The 23,075-nt window shown below is 46.1% G+C and overlaps 1 protein-coding gene across 4 annotated transcripts in view; it reads left to right on the top strand.

Moving 5' to 3' along the window:
* THADA (THADA armadillo repeat containing) overlaps positions 1–23,075 on the top strand; it is a 327,892-nt gene that overhangs the window by 292,397 nt on the left and 12,420 nt on the right. For all 4 annotated transcript variants that reach the window (XM_055328918.1, XM_055328919.1, XM_055328920.1 and 1 more), the window contains exon 38: positions 22,180–22,349. In XM_055328918.1, coding sequence (XP_055184893.1) covers positions 22,180–22,349 — 170 coding nt within the window. The remainder of the gene's footprint in view (positions 1–22,179; positions 22,350–23,075) is intronic.

The raw sequence follows: 23,075 nt of genomic DNA, 5'->3' as shown, positions 1-23,075 counted from the left end.
CTTCCTCTCCAAAAGGAGTGGGGACAGGGCAATTCTCTGAGCTCCTCCGGAATCAGAACCTCTGTTTTGTAGTCCCTGCCCTGAGCTACTGTGATATTTGTGTTTCTTCCATTCTCTCCCTGCCCTTTTTTTTCTCCATCCCTGCTCTCCACCCACCATGACCCCAAAGGTGCCTTCCCATTTGGGAAGCAGACCTGTGAATGGCAGTGCCATCTTGGAGAAAGAATAGTGATCTGGGAGTCAGGAAGTCACTTCTATCCTGAACTAGTTGCTTCTAATTGCTTGGCCTCAGTTTTGTCATCTGTGAAATGAGAGTGATCACATGTCTCAGAAAAACTATATTAAAATATGAATAAAAACAAGTGTCAAAAAGTGAACAAGATTCCATCCCCAATCCAGTTGCTAAATGATATTTTTTAATGCTGGAAAGCCAGAAACTTGCTGTTGGCTGTAGAATCCTTTCCACTCCTCCAATTAGAGAACCTCACCACTTCATTTGGAAGATGACTTTTTATTCCTTCTCTCTTGGGCTCATAAGTATCTAGTGTTCTTTCCTATCTCTCCTTTCAGGTAGGGGAAAATTTTAAAGAATCTAAAGGAATAGACTCTCCCCCCTTGACATTTCATCATATATTTCAGTAGAAGGAAGTCTGGCTCTTTGAAAAGTTTGCCCTCACTTAGGTTTACGACTGAGTGGAGGTGTCTTCCGTCCGTGGAGGAGGCAGCTACGCCAGTTGGAGGCCAGCACTCACCACATGGCCACCCGAAGAATTTTGGAGCAGACGTCTCCACTTTGATGGGAATAAAATAACAAAGCCTCACCCACCCAAGGCCTGTTGCCTTTTGCTGAGCAAAGTCACGTCAGCCGTCTAGTTCATCTAGTTCGGAGGTTTTCTCCCAGCTGGAAACCCAGTAATGAGGGAGGCTGAAGAATCTGGGCTCCCCAGAATGTGTGGGAAACTGAATCGTAGAGGCCACAGCATTCCGACTCTGATACTTGGACGGAGCTTGTGCATTCCCTTGGTTACAGCCATTTGGGACTCCAAAAGGCACAGAGATTTAGCCAGAGCCTCGTTTCAGTTGCTGTGGGGCCCAAGCCCCCAAGCCCCCAATCACCTGGGAGTCTGTTCAGCTCTCACCTTCCAGGCTCAAAGCTCCTGCCCCACAGCAGCAAGAAACAATACACATCAGCCACACCCATGGAAATTTGGGTCAGGGAAAGAAGGCAGGAGCAGGATCAAAGCCTCTTGTAACCCAAGAATTCCTCAGCAGCTCGAGTCCCTTAATAATTATGGTCTGGAGATTTGCCAGAAAGCAAAACCACTTAGCATGCCGTATTTAACAATGAACAGTTTTTTGTGTTCATAATAGTCACTGTGCAGAGCAAATAGGCACCTTGAACAAAGGAAAGGATATTTATATGTGTATATAAAATAACCCGCACTGCCTTAAACCCCAAAGCATGTCTGCAGGGAAGAATGTGGCACTTCCTTCTGCAACCAGTACCTGTTTTATGAGTAAGAGTAAGTTGGAGAAAGGTACATGCCCTGTCTCCCCTACCTCCCCACCTCCCGAATTTCAGACAAACAAAAAACCTTTGTTTCACCCAGAATTTTCCAACTTATTTAATAGACAAATCTTTTGTTTTCACTTTTGGTTGGTTTTGGAGTTTGGAGTTTTTCCATTCTGATTTGTTTTGTTTTAAGTATCTATTAGCATTCTAAAAAGCCAGTTTCCCAAGGAAGACATTTTGGCGAATGATAGGCCAAAGAGGGTTGAAAGCCGGGATTTAGACCAGTGGGAGATGGAGAAAATAAATCCCAACCCCTGAGGGACAATGGACATGATTGCTGGAACCCAGCTTTATACAGCAGTATGGAGTACCCTACCCCCACTGGGCTCTGTTTCTCTATGTCATTTTGTGCTCATTTGGTTGTATGTTCAACAAACATTTGTCATTGAGGGAAATTGGAGAAGAACAGCGCTTGGAGGAAGGTTCATTAGAAGTGACTGTTAAAGAGTGGTTATGATTTCAGTCAAGAAAGACGGGGAGCATTCCAGAAAGACAGGGGTGGCCAAGTGTGAGGCCTGCTCAGAAAATGAATAAGTATAGTACAAGCCTCAAGTGCATGAGTAGGGTGGGATCAGACAGGGCAGGAATGCAATGCAAGACCCCAATCAAGTAGGACTCTTCCAAACACACAGGTCACAGAGTCTGACTCAACCACGTGAGCACTGAGGGGCACATTGGGTCATATAAGTGCGTTTCTTGCCATTTCTCCCCTCTACTCCTTGGTTGATTCTATTATCAGACAAGCTGTCACTGGCCTTGCAGTTATAAGGTAGCTGCAGCAGCTCTGGCCTTTGCATCATCATTTGAGGCCTGTGTCAATAAAGTTCCTTTACCTTTAAATGCTTTCTTAATGATTGTCGTCCAGTTCCAGCCCGTCTCAGAATTAATCTGAGTCAGGGAACATGATGCCCTGAGTGGTTTAGACCTGGGGCAGATGTCCATGTCTGGAGTTAAGAGTAGGGCTGGTCCCACCCAAACTACATGGACTAAAAGATATGGAGGGGCTGGCTGTAGGGAGAGAGTGGGATCCAGGTATCCTGAAAAAATGAATGGAAATTAGGCCACAAAAACAATAGATGTCCACTAAAACCTAGAATACCAGGCCAATAAACCTGGATATCATTTGTGACAGAGAACCAGTAAAAATTTCTGAACAAATGATCAGAACTGTGCATTAAGGGCAGCCCGGGTGGCTCAGCGGTTTAGCGCCACCTTCAGCCCAGGGCCTGATCCTGGAGACCCTGGATCGAGACCCACATCGGGCTCCCTGCATGGAGCCTGCTTCTCCCTCTGCCTATGTCTCTGCCTCTCTCTGTGTGTGTGTCTCTCATGAATAAATAAATAAAATATTTTTTTTAAAAAAAAAAAGGGATCCCTGGGTGGCACAGCGGTTTGGCGCCTGCCTTTGGCCCAGGGCGCGATCCGGAGACTCCGGATCGAATCCCATGTCAGGCTCCCAGTGCATGGAGCCTGCTTCTCCCTCTACCTATGTCTCTGCCTCTCTCTCTCTCTCTCTCTGTGACTATCATAAAATAAATAAAAATTTTAAAAAAAATTAAAAAAAAATAAAAATAAAAAAAAGAACTGTGCATTAAGATGAATTCAGCTACAGTTTAATAATTACCATGTGCTTGGCACATGGTAGGAGCTCAACTATGTATGGAATGAGGGAGATAAGTGGATGGATTGAGGGTGGGGATAGCAATGCCATTATAGGAGGGTATTAGTTTCTGAGGGGAGCTTATAAAGGAAGTAATGAGGACTCATCAAGAAAATCAAGAAGTTCCATTGTCATGAAACCCACAGAAGGAAAAATTGTCAAGAGGACAAAGTTGGTCAAAAGGCCAAACATTGTCAAAAGGCCAGGTCAAGGAGGATAGGGACTGAGAAGATGTCAGAAGGGAGAATTGAAGGAGAAGGTCCGGTAGTAGGACAGTCAGAAGCTAACTTCAAGGGGTTCAGAAGTAAGTAGGAGGCTACCCTGTAACATCATCTGTCTTCTCTTCCCCCCTGCTCCAAACTCAGCAAAAACAAAAACCTCCTTCACCTTCACACATTTTTCACAAAGCACCTGATGCCATCCCCATGACCTTTATCCAACCATGGTGTCCTTTTCTCTCATGAAGTTGGGGAGGACAGAAGTTTGAGCTTAGGTGGAATATCCTTTGTGGAAGACAAGATTATCTGTAAGAATGAGTGGTTAGGGAGTGGGTTATAGGGACAGGGAGAAGGTTAGAACTGTTCGTTTAGAGATTTAGCTGTGGGTCACCAAAAAATGAATGAAAGAATTGCCAGGGGCCAGTGGGAGGCCATTTGAGATTGAATAGTTTAAATTTATAGAGAGCCTAATTTACATACTGCCTCTCTTTGGCTGGAATCAGTGGCACAGACTAGAGCGGTGGATTCGCTTGGGTTCACAGAGAGGTGGTTATGGAGCACTGTTGAGCCTGGTGGCAGGTCAACTTGACATGGGGGTTGGGGACTGGAAGAGTATCACAGACCAGGGAGGCCAGGGTATGTAATGAAAAGGCAAAAAAAAAAAGGAAGGGAGGGAGGAAGGTAAAGAATGAAAGAACGAAAGAAAAGAGAAAGAGAAAGAAAGAAAGAAAGAAAGAAAGAAAGAAAGAAAGAAAGAAAGAAAGAAAGAAAGAAAGAAAGAAGAAAGAAAAGGAAGGAAGGAAGGAAGGAAGGAAGGAAGGAAGGAAGGAAGGAAGGAAGGAAGGAAGGAAGGAAGGACGAGCAAGTGATAGCCTGAGAGAAGAGGCAGGGTCATTGATGGGGTCAGGATTCGTGTGAGGGAGTTGTCTCAGTGGAAGAAATAGAAGGTTAAACAGTTATGTTGGGAATATTAGAGAGGCCATATGGTGTATGATAGGTATATAGACTATGTGGTTTAAATCCCATATCCTAACCTGTGTCTCCACTTAACCTTATTATAAAATGAGGCTCATAAAACCTTCAAAAGGTTGTTGTAATTAATACATATGAGGTACTTATGATAGTGCTTGTGTAATAAGTACTCAGTGAATGTTGGCAATGGGGATGTTCATTTAAAAGTAATGAAAAGGAGGGGATACCTGGGTGACTCAGTTGGTTAAGCGTCTGATCTCAGCTCAGATCTTGATCTCAAAGTCTAGAGTTCAAGTCCCACACTAGGCTCCATGCACAGCACAGTAAAACCTAGTGCTTTTTACTTTAAAAAGCAAAACAGAAAAAAAAATTAAATAAATAAAAAGCAAAACAGGGGCATCTGGGTGGATGAGTCAATTGAGTGTCCAACTCTTGGTTTCAGTTCAGGTCATGGTCTCATGGGTCATGAGATCAACCTCCAGGACAGACTTGAAGTTTCTCTCTCCCTCTGCCCCTCCCGACTTGCATGCTCTTTCAAATAACAAATCTTAAAAAAAAAAAAATTAATTACAAAACAAACAAAAAGTGATGGGAAGCCTTAGAACTTGAGATCTTGAGGGGCACCTGGGTGGCTCAGCTGGTTAAGTATCTGCCTTCGGCTCAGGTCATGATCCCACATCGGGCTCCCTGCTCAGTGGGGAGTCTTCTTCTCCTTCTCCCTCTGCTCCTCCCCTGCTCTGCTTGTTCTCTCTCTCTCTCTCTCTCTCTCTCTCTCTCTCTCTCTCCTCCCTTCCTCCCTCAAATAAATAAATAAATAATCTTTTTTTTTTTTTTTTTAAAGAACTTGAGATCTTGAAGTTGAAACAATTCTCAGTAATGCCAGGTTCTCAACTGAAGAGACCTCCACTCTCATGCTTGTTGTAAGTGGAGTGAAATTGGAGATGGAAAGTATTGGAATTGAGAAGGTTGAAGAATGGTGAACCCAAATTCTGGGAGAGACACGTTTATGGATATGGAGGTCACCAGTGGGGTGGCAACAAGTCTGTGTTGCCAGGTCTAAGAAAGGCCAGGTCTCTAGCTGAAGTTAACAAAAATGGAGAGGTAGCTACTATGAGCTTCAAGGGAAGACATTGTTGAGAGAGGAGGAGAGAGTGGCTTCTAGAAGTGGAGGAAGGAGGTGCTGATCTGAGTCAGAGACCAAGGAATAGCCTCTGCTGGAAAGCGAGCAATGTTCTGTCCGGAAGAGATAGGAATGAGCCAAGGATGAAAAAAGTGGAGAATTTGCTCACAGTAGAAAAGATTTGAATTGAAAAGAGGTGTTTTTCCTAATAGTGTTTAAGAAAATCCACTCCCCAAGCCTGAGGGCAAATCTGAAGAAGGCTTGAGCATAAGGGAGGAAATGGGAAGGAGGTTTTAGAGTAGATTCTCGGAAAAGCCAGTAGATGGGGGGGGCTCTGTTCCCTCACCTCAATTGTAGGATGTGCAGCATTAGATACGCTGGCTCAGGACTGTGCGCTGTGCTGGGCGCCCCCCGGCCGGATGCCCCCCTGCCCACCCATCCACTCTCCTGCTCTGGGGGTACCCGGTGCTGTGTGCATTTCCCACGGTGCTATGGGGTGCTCTGAGCATAGAGGGACCAGGAGGACTGGCATTGAGGGCTTCTGCTTTTAGAGAGCAGACAAATGGCTTTAAAGGGAAGGGAATGGGACACCAGCAAGCTTCCAGGCCATGTTCACTTCCAAAAGCGCCGTTCAGTAATGTAATTGTGTTTGGACATTTTTTTTGCATGACGTCAGGGAATAGCCTTCCTTAAAAGCTCTCATGAAAAAGCACAACTATAAAACAGACTCAGGCAATGAAATGGAAACCAGACAAGTGGGTCTGTGTAATTTGGGCAAGGAGATTTCTCCTTGCAGCTTTGTGATCTGATCCCTGCTCTCTGCATAAAATTCTATTTCAGGGGATCCACTTACATAGGTCTTACCTCGCAGGTGCTTTTAGACATAATATGTCTTGTTTTATTACCAAATGAATAGGAAAACAAGGATTCCCTCTTCAGTGGCTGTTCAGACCACCCTCCTAGGCTTGCCACCTTTATAGTCCCAACAGGTCCTGTATCTCTCATCTTTGTATGTGCCCAGCTCCAGCAGTGGGGAGGGAGGGCTAGTCCCATGTACACCTCCTCTAACCCCCATGTCTACCTTCATCCATCCACCCCTCACAACCCTGCTCAGAGTTAGTCTTGGGGATGTGTGTGCCAGGGAGCACTACTCATTGAGGTGGCTCTTTCTTACCTACCCTCTTGTCTTAAAGCCACAGGAGCACAGAACTGAATTATCTGCCATCCTCTGTTCTTAGCACACTGGCTCCAGCCCCAAGGAGATCCTTTATTTTTTTGTATTTTTGTTGTCTTTTATTGAGTAAAATGCACTTAACATAAGATTAAATATCTTAAGTATAAAATCAGTGGCACTTAGTACATTCATAATATTGTACAACCATCCCCTCTAGTTCCAGAGCCTTTTCTTTAAAACAAAACAAAACAAAACTATTTATCTATTTATTTATGAAATAAAGAGAGTGAGAGCACACACAGGGGGAGGGCCAGAGGGAGAGAGAGAGAAGCAGACTCTGCAAGGAGCAGGGAGCCTGATGGGGGACTTGATCCCAGGACCCTGGGATTGTGACCTGAGCCGAAGGCAGACGCTCAGCAGACTGAGCCACCCACGCACCCCCAGAGCCTTTTCATCATGCTCCCTTAGCCCCTCAAAAACACCCATGTCCATTAAGCAACCACTCTGACTCCCCTTTCCTTCCCAGCCCCTGGCAACCACCAGTCTTCTTTCTGTCTCCAGCTCCTCCTTTTCTGAGTATTTCATATAATACTTTTGTGCCTGGCTTTTCTCACTCGGCATAATGTTCACAAGCTTCATCTATGTAGTATGTGGTAACATGTATCAGTGCTTTGCTTGTGCCTAATACTCTACTATGTGGAGGTACCATATTTTGTTCATCCAGTCATCCATGATGGACATTTGGGTTGTTTCTACCTTTGGCTACTCTGAGTAGTGCTGCTATAAATATGGATGTACAAGTTTTTGTTTGAGTCCCTGATTTCAGTTCTTGGAATTGCTGTATTGTAATTCTAGGTTTAACTGGAGGTCCCCCTTTTTAAAATTTTTTTAAGTAAGCTTTCTGCCCAATGTGGGGCTTGAATTCATGATCCTGAGATCAAGAGTCACATGCTCTTCTGACTCAGCCAGCCAGATGCCCCTGGAGTTTCCTTCTTGATGGACATTCTCCTAGATCCACTCTGTCAAGGAATAGTGGGCATATACCACCCCAGACCCAGACCCCAAGACATGTTGACTTCACTCTGTTAGACCTGGAAGAAACTGAAGGAATAAGACTGAGGAGTCAGGAGTTTCTCTGTAAGTGAATAAGGTCACCAAAAAAATGCTGGTAGTCAGAAGGAAGACAGTCTGGGGAAATGATAGGGAGCTAAGGGGCTTGGGGGCCACTCAAAGATTGGACTAAGCCAGGGGAAGAATTGAGTGAGAAGGGAACTCAGTGGCCCAGAATAAAGGAATATGTGAACTTAAAACACCCATGGCTGGTACGGAGTGAAGGAGTGATAAGTGAGGAGAGCAATAGACTGACGATGGGGTAGAGGGAGCCAGGCAGAAATAGCCCTTCAGGGTGAGGAACTAGGACACTTAGCCTTGAGGAGCCACTGAGGGCTTTTATAAAGGAGGCTTTAGAAGCATCACCTTGACTATAGGGTGGAGGGCGGCATGGAGGAGAGGAAGACAACTGGAAAGAGGGAGGAAGCACCTGGGTGGCTTAGTGGTTGAGCATCTGCCTTTGGCTCAGATCGCAATCCCGAAGTCCTGGCATTGTGACAGCTACCCACATGCAGAGGTGAGGGCAGAGGACACGAGATCCCTGAGAAGACACGGCAGTGAGTGGCAGAGGAGAGAGCTGCAGAGAGGCCCAGGGGCTCCAGAGCACGATGCCTACTGCCCAAGTGTCCAGCCAGGTAAGAGGTGAAAGGGGTGAGCTTAGGGACTGGGACGCTGTGGAAGCAGGCCAGACTACTCCTTCTTGATAGAGGACTAAAGTCCAAAATTCTAACTAACTAAATACAGTTTTCATCTGTATTACACCAACCCTGATTAATTTTCATCAAGAAATTATTTGTAACTCCATCAGGACAGTTTAATTCTTTGATCAATTTTCTACACAGAGCCTGAAACCATTTCTAATGTTCTCCTTTATTTTCTTAAGTATCAGCTGTTTTAGGCATAAATTTAACAATAAAGACTTGACTTTCTGGTTAGAAATTTTAGTCAATAAGAGTTTTACCATACCTGGGTTTTAGATTTCAGTATTTTTTTTTTTAATTGGGTGTTTTTCCATTGGGTCACATTCTCCCCCCAGTTGCTATTGTTATTTTCTGCAGATTTCAGTGTTACTGACAAAATAACTTCTTTGGTCAGTTGTGAATTTTGTCATGTGCTATTGAGCCATTGTCAGTTTAGTGGTATGTTGATTATTTTCAGCAGTAACGTTCATGGCTAGATCAAAACATGCTTAAGGTCAAATGCAGCCCACTTCTTCCCAGAATTTTTCCTTCTAAACCCCCTTCCACCCTTCCCATCAAAGACTGGTCCTGAGAGAAAAGAAGCAGTGGACTCTTCTGGGCACTTAGAGAACCCAGGCACTCTTCCTAGCAGCTAGTTTGAATCCACCCTACAACAGTTTGACTTTTTCTCCTTTTTTTAGTTGGCTAAAAACCCAACTAACTTATTGACCTGTATTCTCTAAATTGTCATCTCTTCCTTGGCTTGTTGTTGAAGACAGATTTTCTGTGGCCTTTCCATTCCCCTCCCTCACCCCAGCCACCCCATTCCCATCAGCCGAGAGCCATGGCAGCAGTAGTTTCCCATGCCTTTGGGAGGTGGGCAGCAATTCAGGGGAGGCTGATGGGGAGTCCTGGCCACAAGGAACTGATGATAGGAAAGACCCTCGAGAAGCCTGCGAGTGAACTCACTTTCAAGGTATAAAATTTCCAGAAATTTTGAAATCACAGCTACTTAACATTTTGAGCACTGTTTATAAATCTTAAAATTACCTTGTAAGTTTAGGGATCATTCATCCCTTGATGAACTTGCCATATTTCTGTGGACTGTTTTTGTTCTACTTAAAGCTGTAAAAGCCTGAGAGTGAGGCGAGAGCTACCTATAAGGGAGCTTTCTGGATTCTAGATAAGGCTAAGAGATAGATGGTAGTGGTAACATCCTCAGGACAAAAATTATCTTCCTGAATTTTTCTGATTTTAAATTTCTAGTCTTCAGTTACATTTCAGAACCATCTGTACCACTACCTTCCATAGTCCACTAGTATGTTGGGGAAGGGATAGGGTGCTAAGGGGTTTGGGGGCCACTCGAAAATTGGATTGAAGCAGAGGAAGAATTGAATGAGAAGGTAACTCAGTGGCCCAGAATAAAGGAACAAACCCCCATCTTGTGCTCTGTGCTTTGTGTCCCATGCTTAGACTGGACACATGTTTTGGGGAGTTCTGGCTCCTGACTGGCACAGCGCCTTATGCTCATGACAACTTTGCTAAAATAAATCACTTGTTGGGTTTTCTTCCTGTCTCCCACCTCAAGCCCTGAATAAGCTAAAAGGGTTGAGAATGGGAATGGGGGGACTAAGGGGAGAGTAAGGGAAGTGGGTACTGGCCCTGAGAGTCAGAGAAGCTTAGGAAGAACTCCAAAAGAACTAGTCAGTCTTCAGAGCTCAGGCTGAGAAGAAATTTCCTTTAAGAGAAAGAAGGGAAATAAACTAAAGAAAACTGGAATGACTTCAAGGAAAGGGAAAAGAGAAAGAATGGTGAGATCCACGCAGGTCACTGCGGAATGTAGACTGTCTGCAGCACCCTTGAACTGCCCAGGCAGAGGAAGAGGAGGCTGATGGCCAAAGGGGATTCAAGTTGCCCAGCATCGCCCCCCAGAGTTTCTCTGTCTGCAGGCATCCTCACTGTATCCCACCTCCTCACTGGCTCATCAGGCAGAGTCAGGGAGATGGGGAGAAGGGCTTGGATTGCCCCTCAGATTGGGGTGGGTGACCTTATTTACCTTCCACAAAGAGATGGAGGTGATTGAACATTTTGGGAGGCTCCACAGAGCACAAGGGAAGTGCTGCTAGAGAGGGTGGGGCACCTGGGGAGAAAGGCTGACTTTGCACCTGCACCGGAGCATCAGGTGTAGGCCAGATGCTGTTGTCCAGAACATCTCCGGGCTGGACCCAGCCCACTCTTTACCCTGTGACCCCTTCCCACACCAGGCCTTCATCAACCTGCTCTGGAGTGGCCATGGACAAAGCTCACATGCACCTACTCCTTCCCTTTGAGCTTTGGCAGTAGCCACAAGAAACAGGACAGTGAGTTGCACACAAAACTAGGTACAGCTGAGTACTCTGAAAGGCTTAAGCTGGTGGGTGGTACTCCCCATCTTCCCAGGCTGAATGCCCCTAGGAGAACCCAGGTTTTTTCACAGCCATTATTGCCTAGGAGTGCCGTTGGCTTTAATCTATTCCTCATTCTTTGGTGTGGTTGGAAGTGAACAATTGCAAGCATTTTTATAAGCTTTGAGCTGGGTGTACTATTAACCAGCCCTAATTTATTTCATCAACCCCTTTTCAGTGAAGTATGGCCCTCCTAAGCAAAAAGTGGACACTTTTAACTCATATGAAATGCCTATTTGTTTTTATTCATGTTGACTGTATCCATTTTTTAAATTAGGGAAAAATCTACATGTATTTACCCAGTGATTTGAGGTTGGGCCCACATTTTTTAAATTATAGCTTTTTTAACTTTACAAATAAAGGCTATCTTGTCTTTAAAATGAAAACAAAAGCTTTGCCGGATGTTTTCTGGTTTTGTGATGGGTCATCAGGAAAATGTTTACGTCAGGCATATAACTGCATTGGGGAGGGATCCTCAGTCTTTGGAAGCTGGGTCTACAGGAACTTTGGGAACTGGGGCTATTTGTTCCATATGAAATGGCTAGAAAATTAAGAAAAGGCAAATTATTAATATTTGAAAGTTTTTCCCCCAACTATTTTTAGAATTTTAAATGATGTTTTCATCCTTTGCCTTCAGACCTGGAAATTTTTCCCCCTCCATACAGAAAGGGCTCTGTGTAGTAAGCTGTTCATCTCACGAGCCTGCTTTTCACCTGTTGACACCTCCCTGCACAGAGAACTGAGGAGGAGGCAGGGAGCTAGGGAGGGCCTTTCAGACAAAAGATAAGAGGAGGTGAACTGCTTCTCATCTGCCCCAAATAGATCCCTGGGCCCCTAATGCTGGATGAACTGAAGGGTTCCGTCCATCCACCCACCAAACTGTTGACTTGGAGAGACTTCACCGCAGGCAGGTGACTTTGTACAGTTTGTACAGACTTTGTGCAGTTTGTACAGACTTTGTACAGTTGTGTAAGATTGTGGACTATTTTGGGAGTAAGGCAGGGCTCCTGCACCTCAGCACTGTAGATATTTAGGGGAGGTATCATGTGCATTGTAGGGTGGTTCACAGCATCCCTGGCCTCCACCCACTACATGCCAATTAGCACCGCCTCCTCTGACTTGTGACAACCCAAAACGTGTCCAGACGTTGACACTCTGCAAGGCAATATCATCTCTGGTTGAGGCTGAGAACCACTAGGTGGAGGGAAGCCATAAGTGGTGTTGAAGCCCCTACCACTCTGAGAGCAGAGGGAATGGGGTTTCCTGAACCCAAGGAGGGCTGAATGGGGTGGCACAGCCACTGCCAGAACCTTGGTGGTCACAGGGGAGGTTATAGGAAAGAAGTATCCAACTTTCTCTTTCTACCTTTCAAATTCCCAGCGTTCCCTTCCCATTGGATGAATCCTGCCAGAACCCAGGTGGTAAGGAGCCTGCATCATGCAGCCCATAAAGGTCAGCCCCGGGGCACTAAGCGGGGTGCAGAAGGACAAAGAATGGATGGGGGCACAAACAGCAAAGAACCACTCTACCATCCATCCATGTAGCCATTCAACAACTACAGGCAGCTTAGCAAAATGGTCAAGAAAACAGGCCCTGAAGTCAGATAAGCCTGGGTTTCTATGTGTCCCCTGCCACTTCCCCTGTGTGATCTTGAACAAGTGACTTCTCTAACCCTCAGTAACCTCAGATGTAGGATGGCAGCAATAATTCTGCCTACATATGTGACCTAAGTCTTGCAGTCTTGGAGGTTTCCTATTGGGGAGACACAAGTCCTGAGTAAATTGTTTTATTTTATTTTATTTTATTTTTTAAAGATTTTATTCATTTATTCATGAGAGACACAGGCAGAGGGAGAAGCAGGCTCCATGCAGGGAGCCCGACGTGGGACTCGATCCTGGGTCTCCAGGATCATACCCTGGGCTGAAGGTGGTGCTAAACCGCTGAGCCGCCCAGGCTGCCCAGTAAATTGTTTAGTACATAGCTCTAATCAAGTACCAAGTGGATGGTATCTGCTTTGTGCCCAGTGCTGTTTTATGGATGATCTTGGAAAAAGCAAAGACATGGGAATGCCCTCTCTCACCATCTGTCAGCACACTGAGTGTTGGACAGATACGAGCAGAGAAAGATCACAGCAGGCTGGAAAAAATCTAGACCACAGGACCTAAGTTGGGTCCCGAGGGATGGGTAGGCCTGGCTAAGTCAGGATGAGAAAAGATCTAAGTAGACCATGGGAATGGTAAGCAAACTGGAGCCAGAATAGGTGGGGGGAAGAAGGCCCAGAGAGCCCCAGAGGGAGACTGGTGATCAAACAGCTTTGGTGAAAAAAAAAAAAAAAAAAAAACAGCTTTGGTGGAGGGTCTTGGTGTTCTCATCTGTGAAGATGAGGGGCTGGCTCGTGACCAGTTACCTTCCTCAGTACTTGGGTGTAAGAGTCATAAACTGACACAGCTACAGGATGGGGGAGCAGTAGGATGCGCTGATGCCTCCTATGGGGCGTTGCCATTGCTCTGCTCCAAGCATCTATCACCATGCAGGCCTAGGACACCAGGTTCTGATTTTTGGAATTTTCAAAAGATGGCTAGAAATTTGGATTTTTTTTAAATTTTTATTTATTTATGATAGTCACAGAGAGAGAGAGAGAGAGGCAGAGACACAGGCAGAAAAAAAAAAAAAAGAAAAAAAAAAGAGAGACACAGGCAGAGGGAGCAGCAGGCTCCATGCACCGGAAGCCCGACGTGGGATTCGATCCTGGGTCTCCAGGATTGCGCCCTGGGCCAAAGGCAGGCGCCAAACTGCTGCACCACCCAGGGATCCCTAGAAATTTGGATTTTTATGAGAAATCTCTTGACTTTAAAAAAAAACCCATGTAAGCCATACCAGATTTGTGTGGAGACCAGACAGTCCATTTGCATCCCTGGCCAGATGTTTCCAATGAGCCCTTTGGGGCCTTAGAGCCCTTGAGCTGTGCATTTGGTTAGGTTCTGCCTCCTGTGTACTGTCTCTTAAGCAATAGCTCCCAGGGCTTCAAAAAACAAAAGAAGTAGGAAGAAGAGGGGTCCACCTGGGTCAGGTGAAGTCAGAGTCCCCCTCCAGACTGGATACCATGGCCAGGCTGGGAGTGGAAGGGAAGGATTAGTGTAGTCCGGAGGCACCAACTTGGAGCAGTGAGTGAGTGGGCAGTAGTCTGGGTGCTGCCCACGCTCCTGGCACTTGACCCAGTGCATGCTGGGCCTGGGGCTGGAACTGCTCTTAAGAGTACTGCCTAGCACATTTGGTTCTTTGATGAAATTTTTTAAATATTCAAATAGAGAACAAAAACTAATATCACTAACACCCATGTTCCCCCACCCAGACTTCCTGCTGAGTTCTTCAAAACTGGAGATGCCACTCGTTTTCTTTCATTAGGACACAGACCTTCCTCTGGGCCATTTGTCTCGGGTAAAGGTCACCTGGGAGCTCTGTTTAGTGGTAAAGGCTGAGATGGTGACCTTTGGTATAGCCATGAAGTCATGTGGCTGACTGCCATGCCAGGAAATCCAGAATCTTGGCTCCACAGGCCCTGAAAGCAGAGAGCTGTGGGCTCTAGGGTGGGGCCCTAGGGAGGCAGAGGGGCTCTGGAAGCCTCAGGAAGAGGCTAATGGCAGAGTCAGCAGTTGGACCAAGCTTCAGTTCCATGCTTGTTTCTCATGACTGTATAAAATACAGACTCTTGCTCTTGCTGAGGGGAAGTGAAGAAGTCTATGGAGAAGACCAAAAATAATGAAGTTGTCTGGAAACAGCCTTTGCAACCTGAAAATATTTTCTCTCAGAAAAAGAAGACACAGTACTATGCCTTCACTCAAACACTGCCCTTCCTCCCCAGGCCTGCTCCAGCCTGTCTGGCGCTCCAGCTTCACCTCTAGTTCGCCTGGGCAGGCCTGATCTCCCTGCCCCTCTGTCTCGTCCCAGCTGTGCGTGGCCCCTTATCCTTGGCCCACCCAGTTGTCCCTCTGTGAAGCTCCCTCCTCCCACTCCCCACATTTTTTTTCCTTTTCTGTTCTTTTATTACTGCTACTGATGGTATCGTCAGGCCCCATCATATACCATCGTGGACTATTTCCTGACCCTTCATGTGTGTCAGCTCACCTCGGACTATGCTCTTCTCTCTCAGAGAGAAGGGACTGGGGTTTTCCTCGTGTTTCACACACACACAGCAGATGATAGTAACTGCTGTGGGCCTATAGAAGCCTGAATTGATGGATGAATGGGTGAGTAAGTGGACGGAGAGATGGTTGGACGGCAAGGTTGAGGGAGTTCCACAAGTATCTGGAACAGGATACACCAGAGCCAAGCGCAGGGAACACTCAACCCATCTCCATTGACTGTGCTGACTTGGCCTCTCTTGGGAAGGAGACTTGACCAATAGCCTTACTCTAGAAGGCATCTGCCCCACGCTAACTTTCGAATCAGATTATGCACCTTTAAACCATGGCTTGAAGCAGTTTTCAAGGTTGGCACCTGCAAGTGGACTTTGGCATTTTCATCTTCCTTAGTATGGTTGAAGACCACCTCAAAGCCAGGGACTTGAAGTGTATCCAGCACACTGTGTGAAGCCTGCCCCCAACTGCCAGCCCCAAGGCGAGTCCCTCACAGAAGTGGGGAAAGAACATGGGCGGCAGGGCTGTGGGACTCCCCGGGCTCACCTCAGGAGTATCCTCAAGTAGGGTCTTTGGTTAGCCAGGTGTCTGCCTTGGCAGAGGAGCCCCAAAGCAGCTGAGGCAGCAGTGAGAGTGAATCTACACTGCAGCAGCCCTGAAGCACTATGTTTGCTCCCTTACCCCTAAGATCCAAGTTCCATTCACAAGGGTAGAAAGGCCAGGATTAGCTAGTTCTAAATGCCGATTTGGGGCAGCCCTGGTGGCTCAGCGGTTTAGCGCCGCCTTCAGCCCAGGGCATGATCCTGGAGACCCGGGATCGAGTCCCACGTCAGGCTCCCTGCATGGAGCCTGCTTCTCTCTCTGCCTGTGTCTCTGCCTCTTTCTCGGTCTGTGTCTCTCATGAATAAATAAAATCTTTTAAAATAAATAAATAAATACCGATTCGTTGGGTTGCCAGCTCATTGCCACCCCTCATGTAGGCCTACCACAGACAAGAGTATGTACCAGCACACCTCACCCACTTGCGGCACTCCCGGAGGGGTCTAAGGCATATTTTTCACTCTTGCTTTAGCTGTGTAGCCATGGGGGCGATGCTTGATTTTTCCCACACTGAATTCTTCCCTCCCCAGATTCCTGCAGGTCTGGGAATCCACACCACTCTGTTGAGCGCCAGATATCTCGCTGTTGCCTGAGTTTTAGCGTAACCTCCCCTCCCAGAGCACCACCTTCTCAAGTACAGGAGATGTCCTTGACTTGGTTTCCTCCAGGACTCAGCACAGTGCTGGCCACAGAGGAGACCCTGAGCACCAGCTTCCTGATGGGTGAAGGGCCAGGCAGAGATGCGGCTCCTCCAGGAAGCCCTCTCAGGCACCCTGCCCACCCGCTGAGCCAGCGCGCCTCTGCAGAGTCCTCCAGCACCCAAGGCCTGGGCACTGTAAGCAAGCACGAGGGCTCAACTATCCTGTGAACTCTTTCAAGGCATCCTCTGTGCTCAGCAATTGGAACCAACTTGTACACAGCAGTTTCAGTTCCACGGTTTTACTGAGATGCACCATGCATGTACCACACAAGTCACCCCCTGAGAGGGTATGGTGAACTAGTCGTAGCATCTTCGTAGAGTTGTGCAGCCATCGCCACAGTCAATGGTGGGTCATTCTTGTCACTGCGAGAAGAAACCCATGCCTTCAGCACTCCCCCTTCGTTCTCCTGGGGCTGTTGTAACATAACAAATTACCATAAACTTGGTGACCTAGATGGCCTCATAAGGCCGGAAGTCCAAAATTAAAGTGTCAGCAGGACCATACTTCCTCTGGAGGCTCTTGGGAGAATCTTGCTCTAGGGAATTCCTTGTCTTTTCCAGTCTCCAGAAGCTGGCATCACTCCAGTCTTCCGGCTTCACATCACCTTCTCTTGGGTGTCAGGTGTCTCTCTGCTCTCACTTACTGCGACGTTTGCAATGGCATTTAGGGTCCACCCAGATCCTCTAAGATTAATTCCTCATCTCAATATCATTAACTAAATCACCTCCACAAAGACCCTTTTTCCAAGTAAGGTAACATCCACAGGTTCCAGGGGCCGAAGCTATTTTCAGCCTGTCACATTCCCCATGCCCCTGGCCCTAGATCATTCACATACCACAAATTCAGCAAATTAAAGTGTACGGAGTTATGCATCTTAGTATATTCACAAGGCTGTGCAGCCATCACCACTATGTAGTTCCAGAACATTTTTCGTCAACCCAAAAAAGAAACACTATTTCGATCAGCAGTCATTCCTCAGTTTCCCCATTCTCCAACCCCTGGCAACCACTAATACACTTTTTGTCTCTATGATTTGCCTATTCTGGATAGTTCACATACACTACATGGTCTTTTGTGTCTGGCTTTTTCTACTTAGCATGTTTCCAAGGTTCATCTGTGGTGTAACCTATAGCAGTACTTCATTCCTTTTTGTTTATCCATGTTGTTGATGGGCATTTTGATTATTTCTACGTTTTGACTAGTATGAACATTTTGTGTACAAGTTTTTGTATGGACATATGGCTGCACCATTTTTATATCCCCACCAGCGGTGTCTGAGAGTTCCAACTTCTCCACATTTTCACCAAAACTTATTATCTGCCTTTTTTATTATAGCTCTCCTAATGGTTGTGAAGTGGTATCTCACTGTGGTTTTGATTTGCACTTTCCTGGTGGTTAATGACGCTAAGCATCTTTTCCTATGCTTCTTGGTCATTTGTGGATCTTCTCTGGAGAAATTTCTATTCAGATTCTTTGCACATTTTTTTTAAGATTTTATTTATTTATTCATGAGAGACACAGAGAGCAAGAGAGAGGCAGAGACACAGGCAGAGGGAGAAGCAGGCTCCATGCAGGGAGCCCGATGTGGGACTCGATCCCAGGACTCCAGGATCACACCCTGAGCTGAAGGCAGAAGCTCACCTGCTGAGCCCCCAGGTGTCCCCCTGCACATGTTTTCATTGGGTTGTCTTTCTATTATTTCATTCTAAGAGTGTTTTATGTATTCTAAATATACGTCCCTTGTCAGATACAGGATTTGCAGATATTCTCCATCTCTGTGAGTTGTCTTCACTTTATTAACAATATTCTTTGGAGCACATGCTATTCTGATGAAGTCTAACCTTTCTTTTATTGCTTGGGCTTTTGATGTCTTATTTAAGAAACCACTGCCTAATCCAAGATCACAAAGCTTCACTTTTATATTCTCTTCTATTTGTTTTATAGTTTTATCTCTTAAATTTAGGCCTTTGATACATTTTGAGTCCATTTTTGTATATGCTGTGAGGTAGGTCCAACTTCATTCTTTTGCATGTGGATGGATACCCAGTTGTCCCAGCTCTTCTAGTTGAAACAAACTGTCCTTTCCCTACCATTATTTGCTTTGGCACTCTTCTCTTGTCAAAAGAAAAAAATAAAAAAGAAAAGAATGGAATGTAAGCATGAGGGTTTATTTCTAGAATCTCAGTTCTATTCCATTGACCTGTGTATCTGTCCTTATGCCAGCACCACACTGTCTTGGTTAGTGTAGGTTTGTAGTAAGTTTTAAAGTCAAAATGTGTGAGTCTTCCAGTTCTGTTTTGTTTTTCCAGATTATTTGGCTGCTCTAGACATGCAGCAGATTCTTCAGACACAGTGGTTGCTTGGTCACTTGCTTTCTTGTTTTTTTTTTTTTTTTTTTTTTTTTTTTTGATGGACTGGCAAGCCTGTGAGAGCCTGGCTGGCCTGCTTGGTTAGCTAAAAAATTCCTCTTCCACTCTTCTGCCTCCCTTCACAAGGCATTTGGCCAGGAAAGATCTGGGTTATTCTGGCCAAGCCATCCTAGTCCAGGGCAAGGTAATAAAAGAGGAAACTTGGTGGGATACATCTGGCCCCTCAAGCAGATTTAAATCCAACTAATTCGCCCCACCCTGGCCAGCCTTCTTTCTCCTTCCTTCTTCATCTTTCAAAGTCAGTATTTAGACGATTATAATTTTCTCTGGAGCCGCTTCTAGCCAAATCACACCAGTGCTGCTCTGTGCATCTTTCATGCCCATCACTCTCCTGCCACTTCCTAAGCACAATTCATGACAAGGTGGTACAGGATGGAGGTGGCAAGTGCAGCAGCCTGGCCTTCCTGGCGGCATCTCCAGTCACACCCATGTGTTCTTTATGGAGCTAACAGGAGTGTCACCTGAGCTGCAAGCACTGATTTTGTTGGTGGGTGAAACTTTCCTTTCCTGTGGAGTTTCTAATCCTTGTCTTGTGGAGGCCAAAAGGAGGACAGGCAGTAAATCAGAAGTAGAAACCTTTAGAAAAAGGTTTCCCATAAGATGACCCACTGCACAATACTAAGGACTTACTGTATTATCTTCTTTAAAAATATGGCCCCCAGCTGGGAGCTTTTTCTAATTAATAAAAGTGATAAAGCCAATGTGAGTTCTTCATCTTCATCTCCATCTCCATCTCCATCTCCATCTCTGCTGGGGGTGTCTCTCCATGGCCTCCCAGCGGGGTAGGAGCAGCCCCTGCACTGAGGCAGACTTAACTCACTGCCACCACTGTTCACTCTGCAAACTTGGATCCGTTACCTATGAGCGTAGCTTCCTCATTGGTTAAATAAGGATACCTAGGGCAGCCCCAGTGGCGCAATGGTTTAGTGCTGCCTGCAGCCTGGGGTATGATCCTGGAGACCCGGGATCGAGTCCCGCATCGGGTTCCCTGCATGGAGCCTGCTTCTCCCTCTGCCTCTCTGTCTCTGTGTCTCTATGAATAAATAAATAAAATCTTTAAAAATAAATAAATAAATAAATAAATAAATAAATAAATAAATAAATAAATAAATAAGGATATCTCCCTGCTTGTGCGGGAGCAGTAAGGGTTAGATAAGCCAGTGTTCATTATTATCCACAGTAACCTAGTTAACCATTTAGTGAATGCTTTCTTTGTGTCAGTCCCTACGTTAGTGTTCAAACTAAATCAAGGCAGGGGTAAAAGAAAAAATTTCATTATCTCTGGAGCCACACATTGGAATATTCTGGCAATCTGCTATGTGTTTAATCCTATGCTGGTCTTCATGTTTATTTTCAATTCTCTGAGGTATGAAAGATGCTGATTAACTGTACCACCTCCCCATACAGATTCTAAACCATCTGAGAACTACACAGTGGAGTCAGATAGAGATAAAAAACAGACGTTATAGGGCAGCCTGGGTGGCTCAGCGATTTGGCGCTGCCTTTGGCCCGGGGCGTGATCCTGGAGATGGAGGATCGAGTCCCGAGTCCCGCATTGGGCTCCCTGCGGGGAGCCTGCTTCTCCCTCTGCCTGTGTCTCTGCCTGTGTGTGTGTGTGTGTGTGTGTGTGTGTGTGTGTGTGTGTGTCGTGAATGAATAAAATCTTTTTAAAAAGTATTTTAAAAAATAGAGGTTATATAATAGGTAAAGGCTGGAACAACACAGACCTACAGCCAAAATGCACGTTTGCTCCCTGCTTCTCGTCCATCCCTGTCCTCTTTTTCTGTTGCCTGGGTTAAATCCCAGTTCTGACACCCAAGGCAGCAGCAGCACCAAGGGGCAGGTGTCCTGGGGGATTGACTTGGCAATGGTGACATCAGTCTCGTGGCTGCGCCATGAATTTGGACTCTGCTGGGTGGGCTCCAGGTGGAACTGGCCCCACTGTAGGGTCACCAACCCTGCTTATCTCACATGGAAGACCTAGATATCTAGAATGCTGGTGCTAATTCTCCAAATTTGTGCTCAGTAGGCACCATGAAATGTTTTGCCCATTCTGATTATTTACAGCTACTTAAAGTGGGTTCATCTGAGCCCAGGATTCCTCACCTGTGAAGCAGGGGTGGCAATTCCCAACCTGTAGGATGTTGAAGGAATGGACAGGAAGTACTAGGTGAGGGCCTAGCACATAATAGGCCCTCGAGAGGCCATTCTACTTGGGCTGGTTCGGTACCCTAAGAGCTCAAGCTTTCAGTCCAGACTGAGCCCTCTCCCTGTGTGCTGGGCAGGTCTCTCTGTGGGGGCCAATGGTCAGGGCCAAGTGTGTGTCCTAGAGTTGGAGATATGGATTAGGGGAGGATGAGGCCTCAACAGAAGTGCCTCACTGAAAGACAGGCACTGGTACATGGATGGATCCAAAGGGGTTCATTTTGTGGTGGTATTTCAGTCCCATATCTCAGACCTCCTCCAGGTTGGGGGTGCAATGGCTGAGGTTGTTGGCGGAAGTGTCAACACCCAGAGCCTCTCTTCAAGCCCATATTTAGGACTGTCTGAGGCAAAATGATGAAGCAAGCAATGGTTTCCCCAAAGCACCCGCTTCCTCTTTCTGCACCCCATTCTCCTCTTTCTGCACCCTTTCTCAGCCAGCTAGGAAGACAATTGTCTAAAAAATGAATTCAAAGACAGAAGGCAAATCCATCTTGCCATCTGTTGTACAGCCTATGAACTATGAATGGTTTTTATGTTCTTAAATGGTTGAAAAAAAATCAAAAGAATATTTTATGCCATGTGAAAATTATGTGAAATTAAAATTTTATTGGAACATAAATATAGTTTACATATTGTCCGTGGCTGCTTTCAGCAAAGTTGAGTAGTTGTGACAGAAACCTGAAGACCCTCAAAGTCTAAAATATTTATTCTTTGACCTTTTAAGAAAAAGTTTACTGGTGCCCTGTTCTCAAATATTAAGAGATTTATGTGTCATGTGGCCAGCAGGATTTGCTTTCAGAGGGAGAGGCAAACCAGTGGAATTCAGGCCTTGTGGCAAGCCTACAGAGGAGACACTGGGCAGAAAGCTTTCTGATATCCTTCTAATTACACTAGATGGACTGATGGGAGCTAAATGTCTAATATTGCAGGTGGACTTGCTCCTGACCACACAGAAATGGGGCCACTGAAATGCTGAGGTTTGGGCCTCTGACTCATTCCACCAATGAAATGGATTAATAACCTCTGAGGAGACTATCCCAGCAGCCTCCCTGCAGGCTGGTGACAGTGATTTAACCTGAGGCCCTTCACATTCCCAGAGTCCTGCAGAGACTCCCTGAGCAGCACATTCACTGCTCACCTCTCTCTTGTTTCCACAGAATTTGCCTTCTGCCAGGTGGACGCTTCAATTGCACTGACCCTAGCCCTAGCTGTGCTGTGTGACCTGCTCCAGCAGTGGGACCAGCTGGCCCTTGGACTCCCAGTCCTGCTGGGATGGCTGTTGGGAGAGGATGATGATTTCGTGGTCCATCTGGAAAACACACATCAGGTAATCCTAGGGTCTCAGGGTAGAGGTGAAGTCAGAGTGGTGGTGTCCTGAACCCATTAGATGCAGCACACCAGGCTTACTTAGACTTCATGTGGCTGCTGAAAGTGTGCTTCCGGATACTCACATACAGATCAATAACCAATTAGGAAAGTCTCCAAATGACCACAGCAGTCTGCTAGATGCTGCTGGGGGCACTGGGGCAGCTTTCATGCTGACTTTTGAGGTTCCAGTGGTAAGTCTTGAGATCACCAGGGGAGAGGACTTTGAAAAAGACTCCTTGGTTTCTGAAGCCAGCAGGTGTGCCCCATCCCCTAAACTCTCCAACTGCCTAGCTAAAGCCAGCAGTCATGTCTACTCCACACCCAGGACACTCCTTGACTGCTTGGCTCTCATAGCCAAGGGAGTTGGCATCCTGAACTCCGCAGGAAGGTGATGATCAGGAAGGAAGACAGTTCCTGGCAGTCCACCACCCCCAGGGCACTGTACAGACAAGAGACTGAAACACAACCCCAGTCTTCATGGGAACAAAGCCTATTTACTTAGCCTAGAACTTCAACCTGAGGGACAGGCTTCAGATTTCCCACACATCAAGAAGCTCAGGAGGTGTTCCCAGGGAATATAAGCAGAAGGTGACATCCTTTTTTTTTTTTTTTTTAAGATTTTATTTATTTATTCATGAGAGACACAGAGAGAGGCAGAGACACAGGCAGAGGGAGAAGCAGGCTC

The sequence above is a fragment of the Nyctereutes procyonoides genome, unplaced genomic scaffold (genome assembly GCF_905146905.1).
Source record: "Nyctereutes procyonoides isolate TBG_1078 unplaced genomic scaffold, NYPRO_anot_genome, whole genome shotgun sequence".
NCBI lineage: Eukaryota > Metazoa > Chordata > Mammalia > Carnivora > Canidae > Nyctereutes > Nyctereutes procyonoides.
Note: the sequence above shows the minus strand (reverse complement) of the source record. Positions and strands in the feature narration are given on the sequence as shown.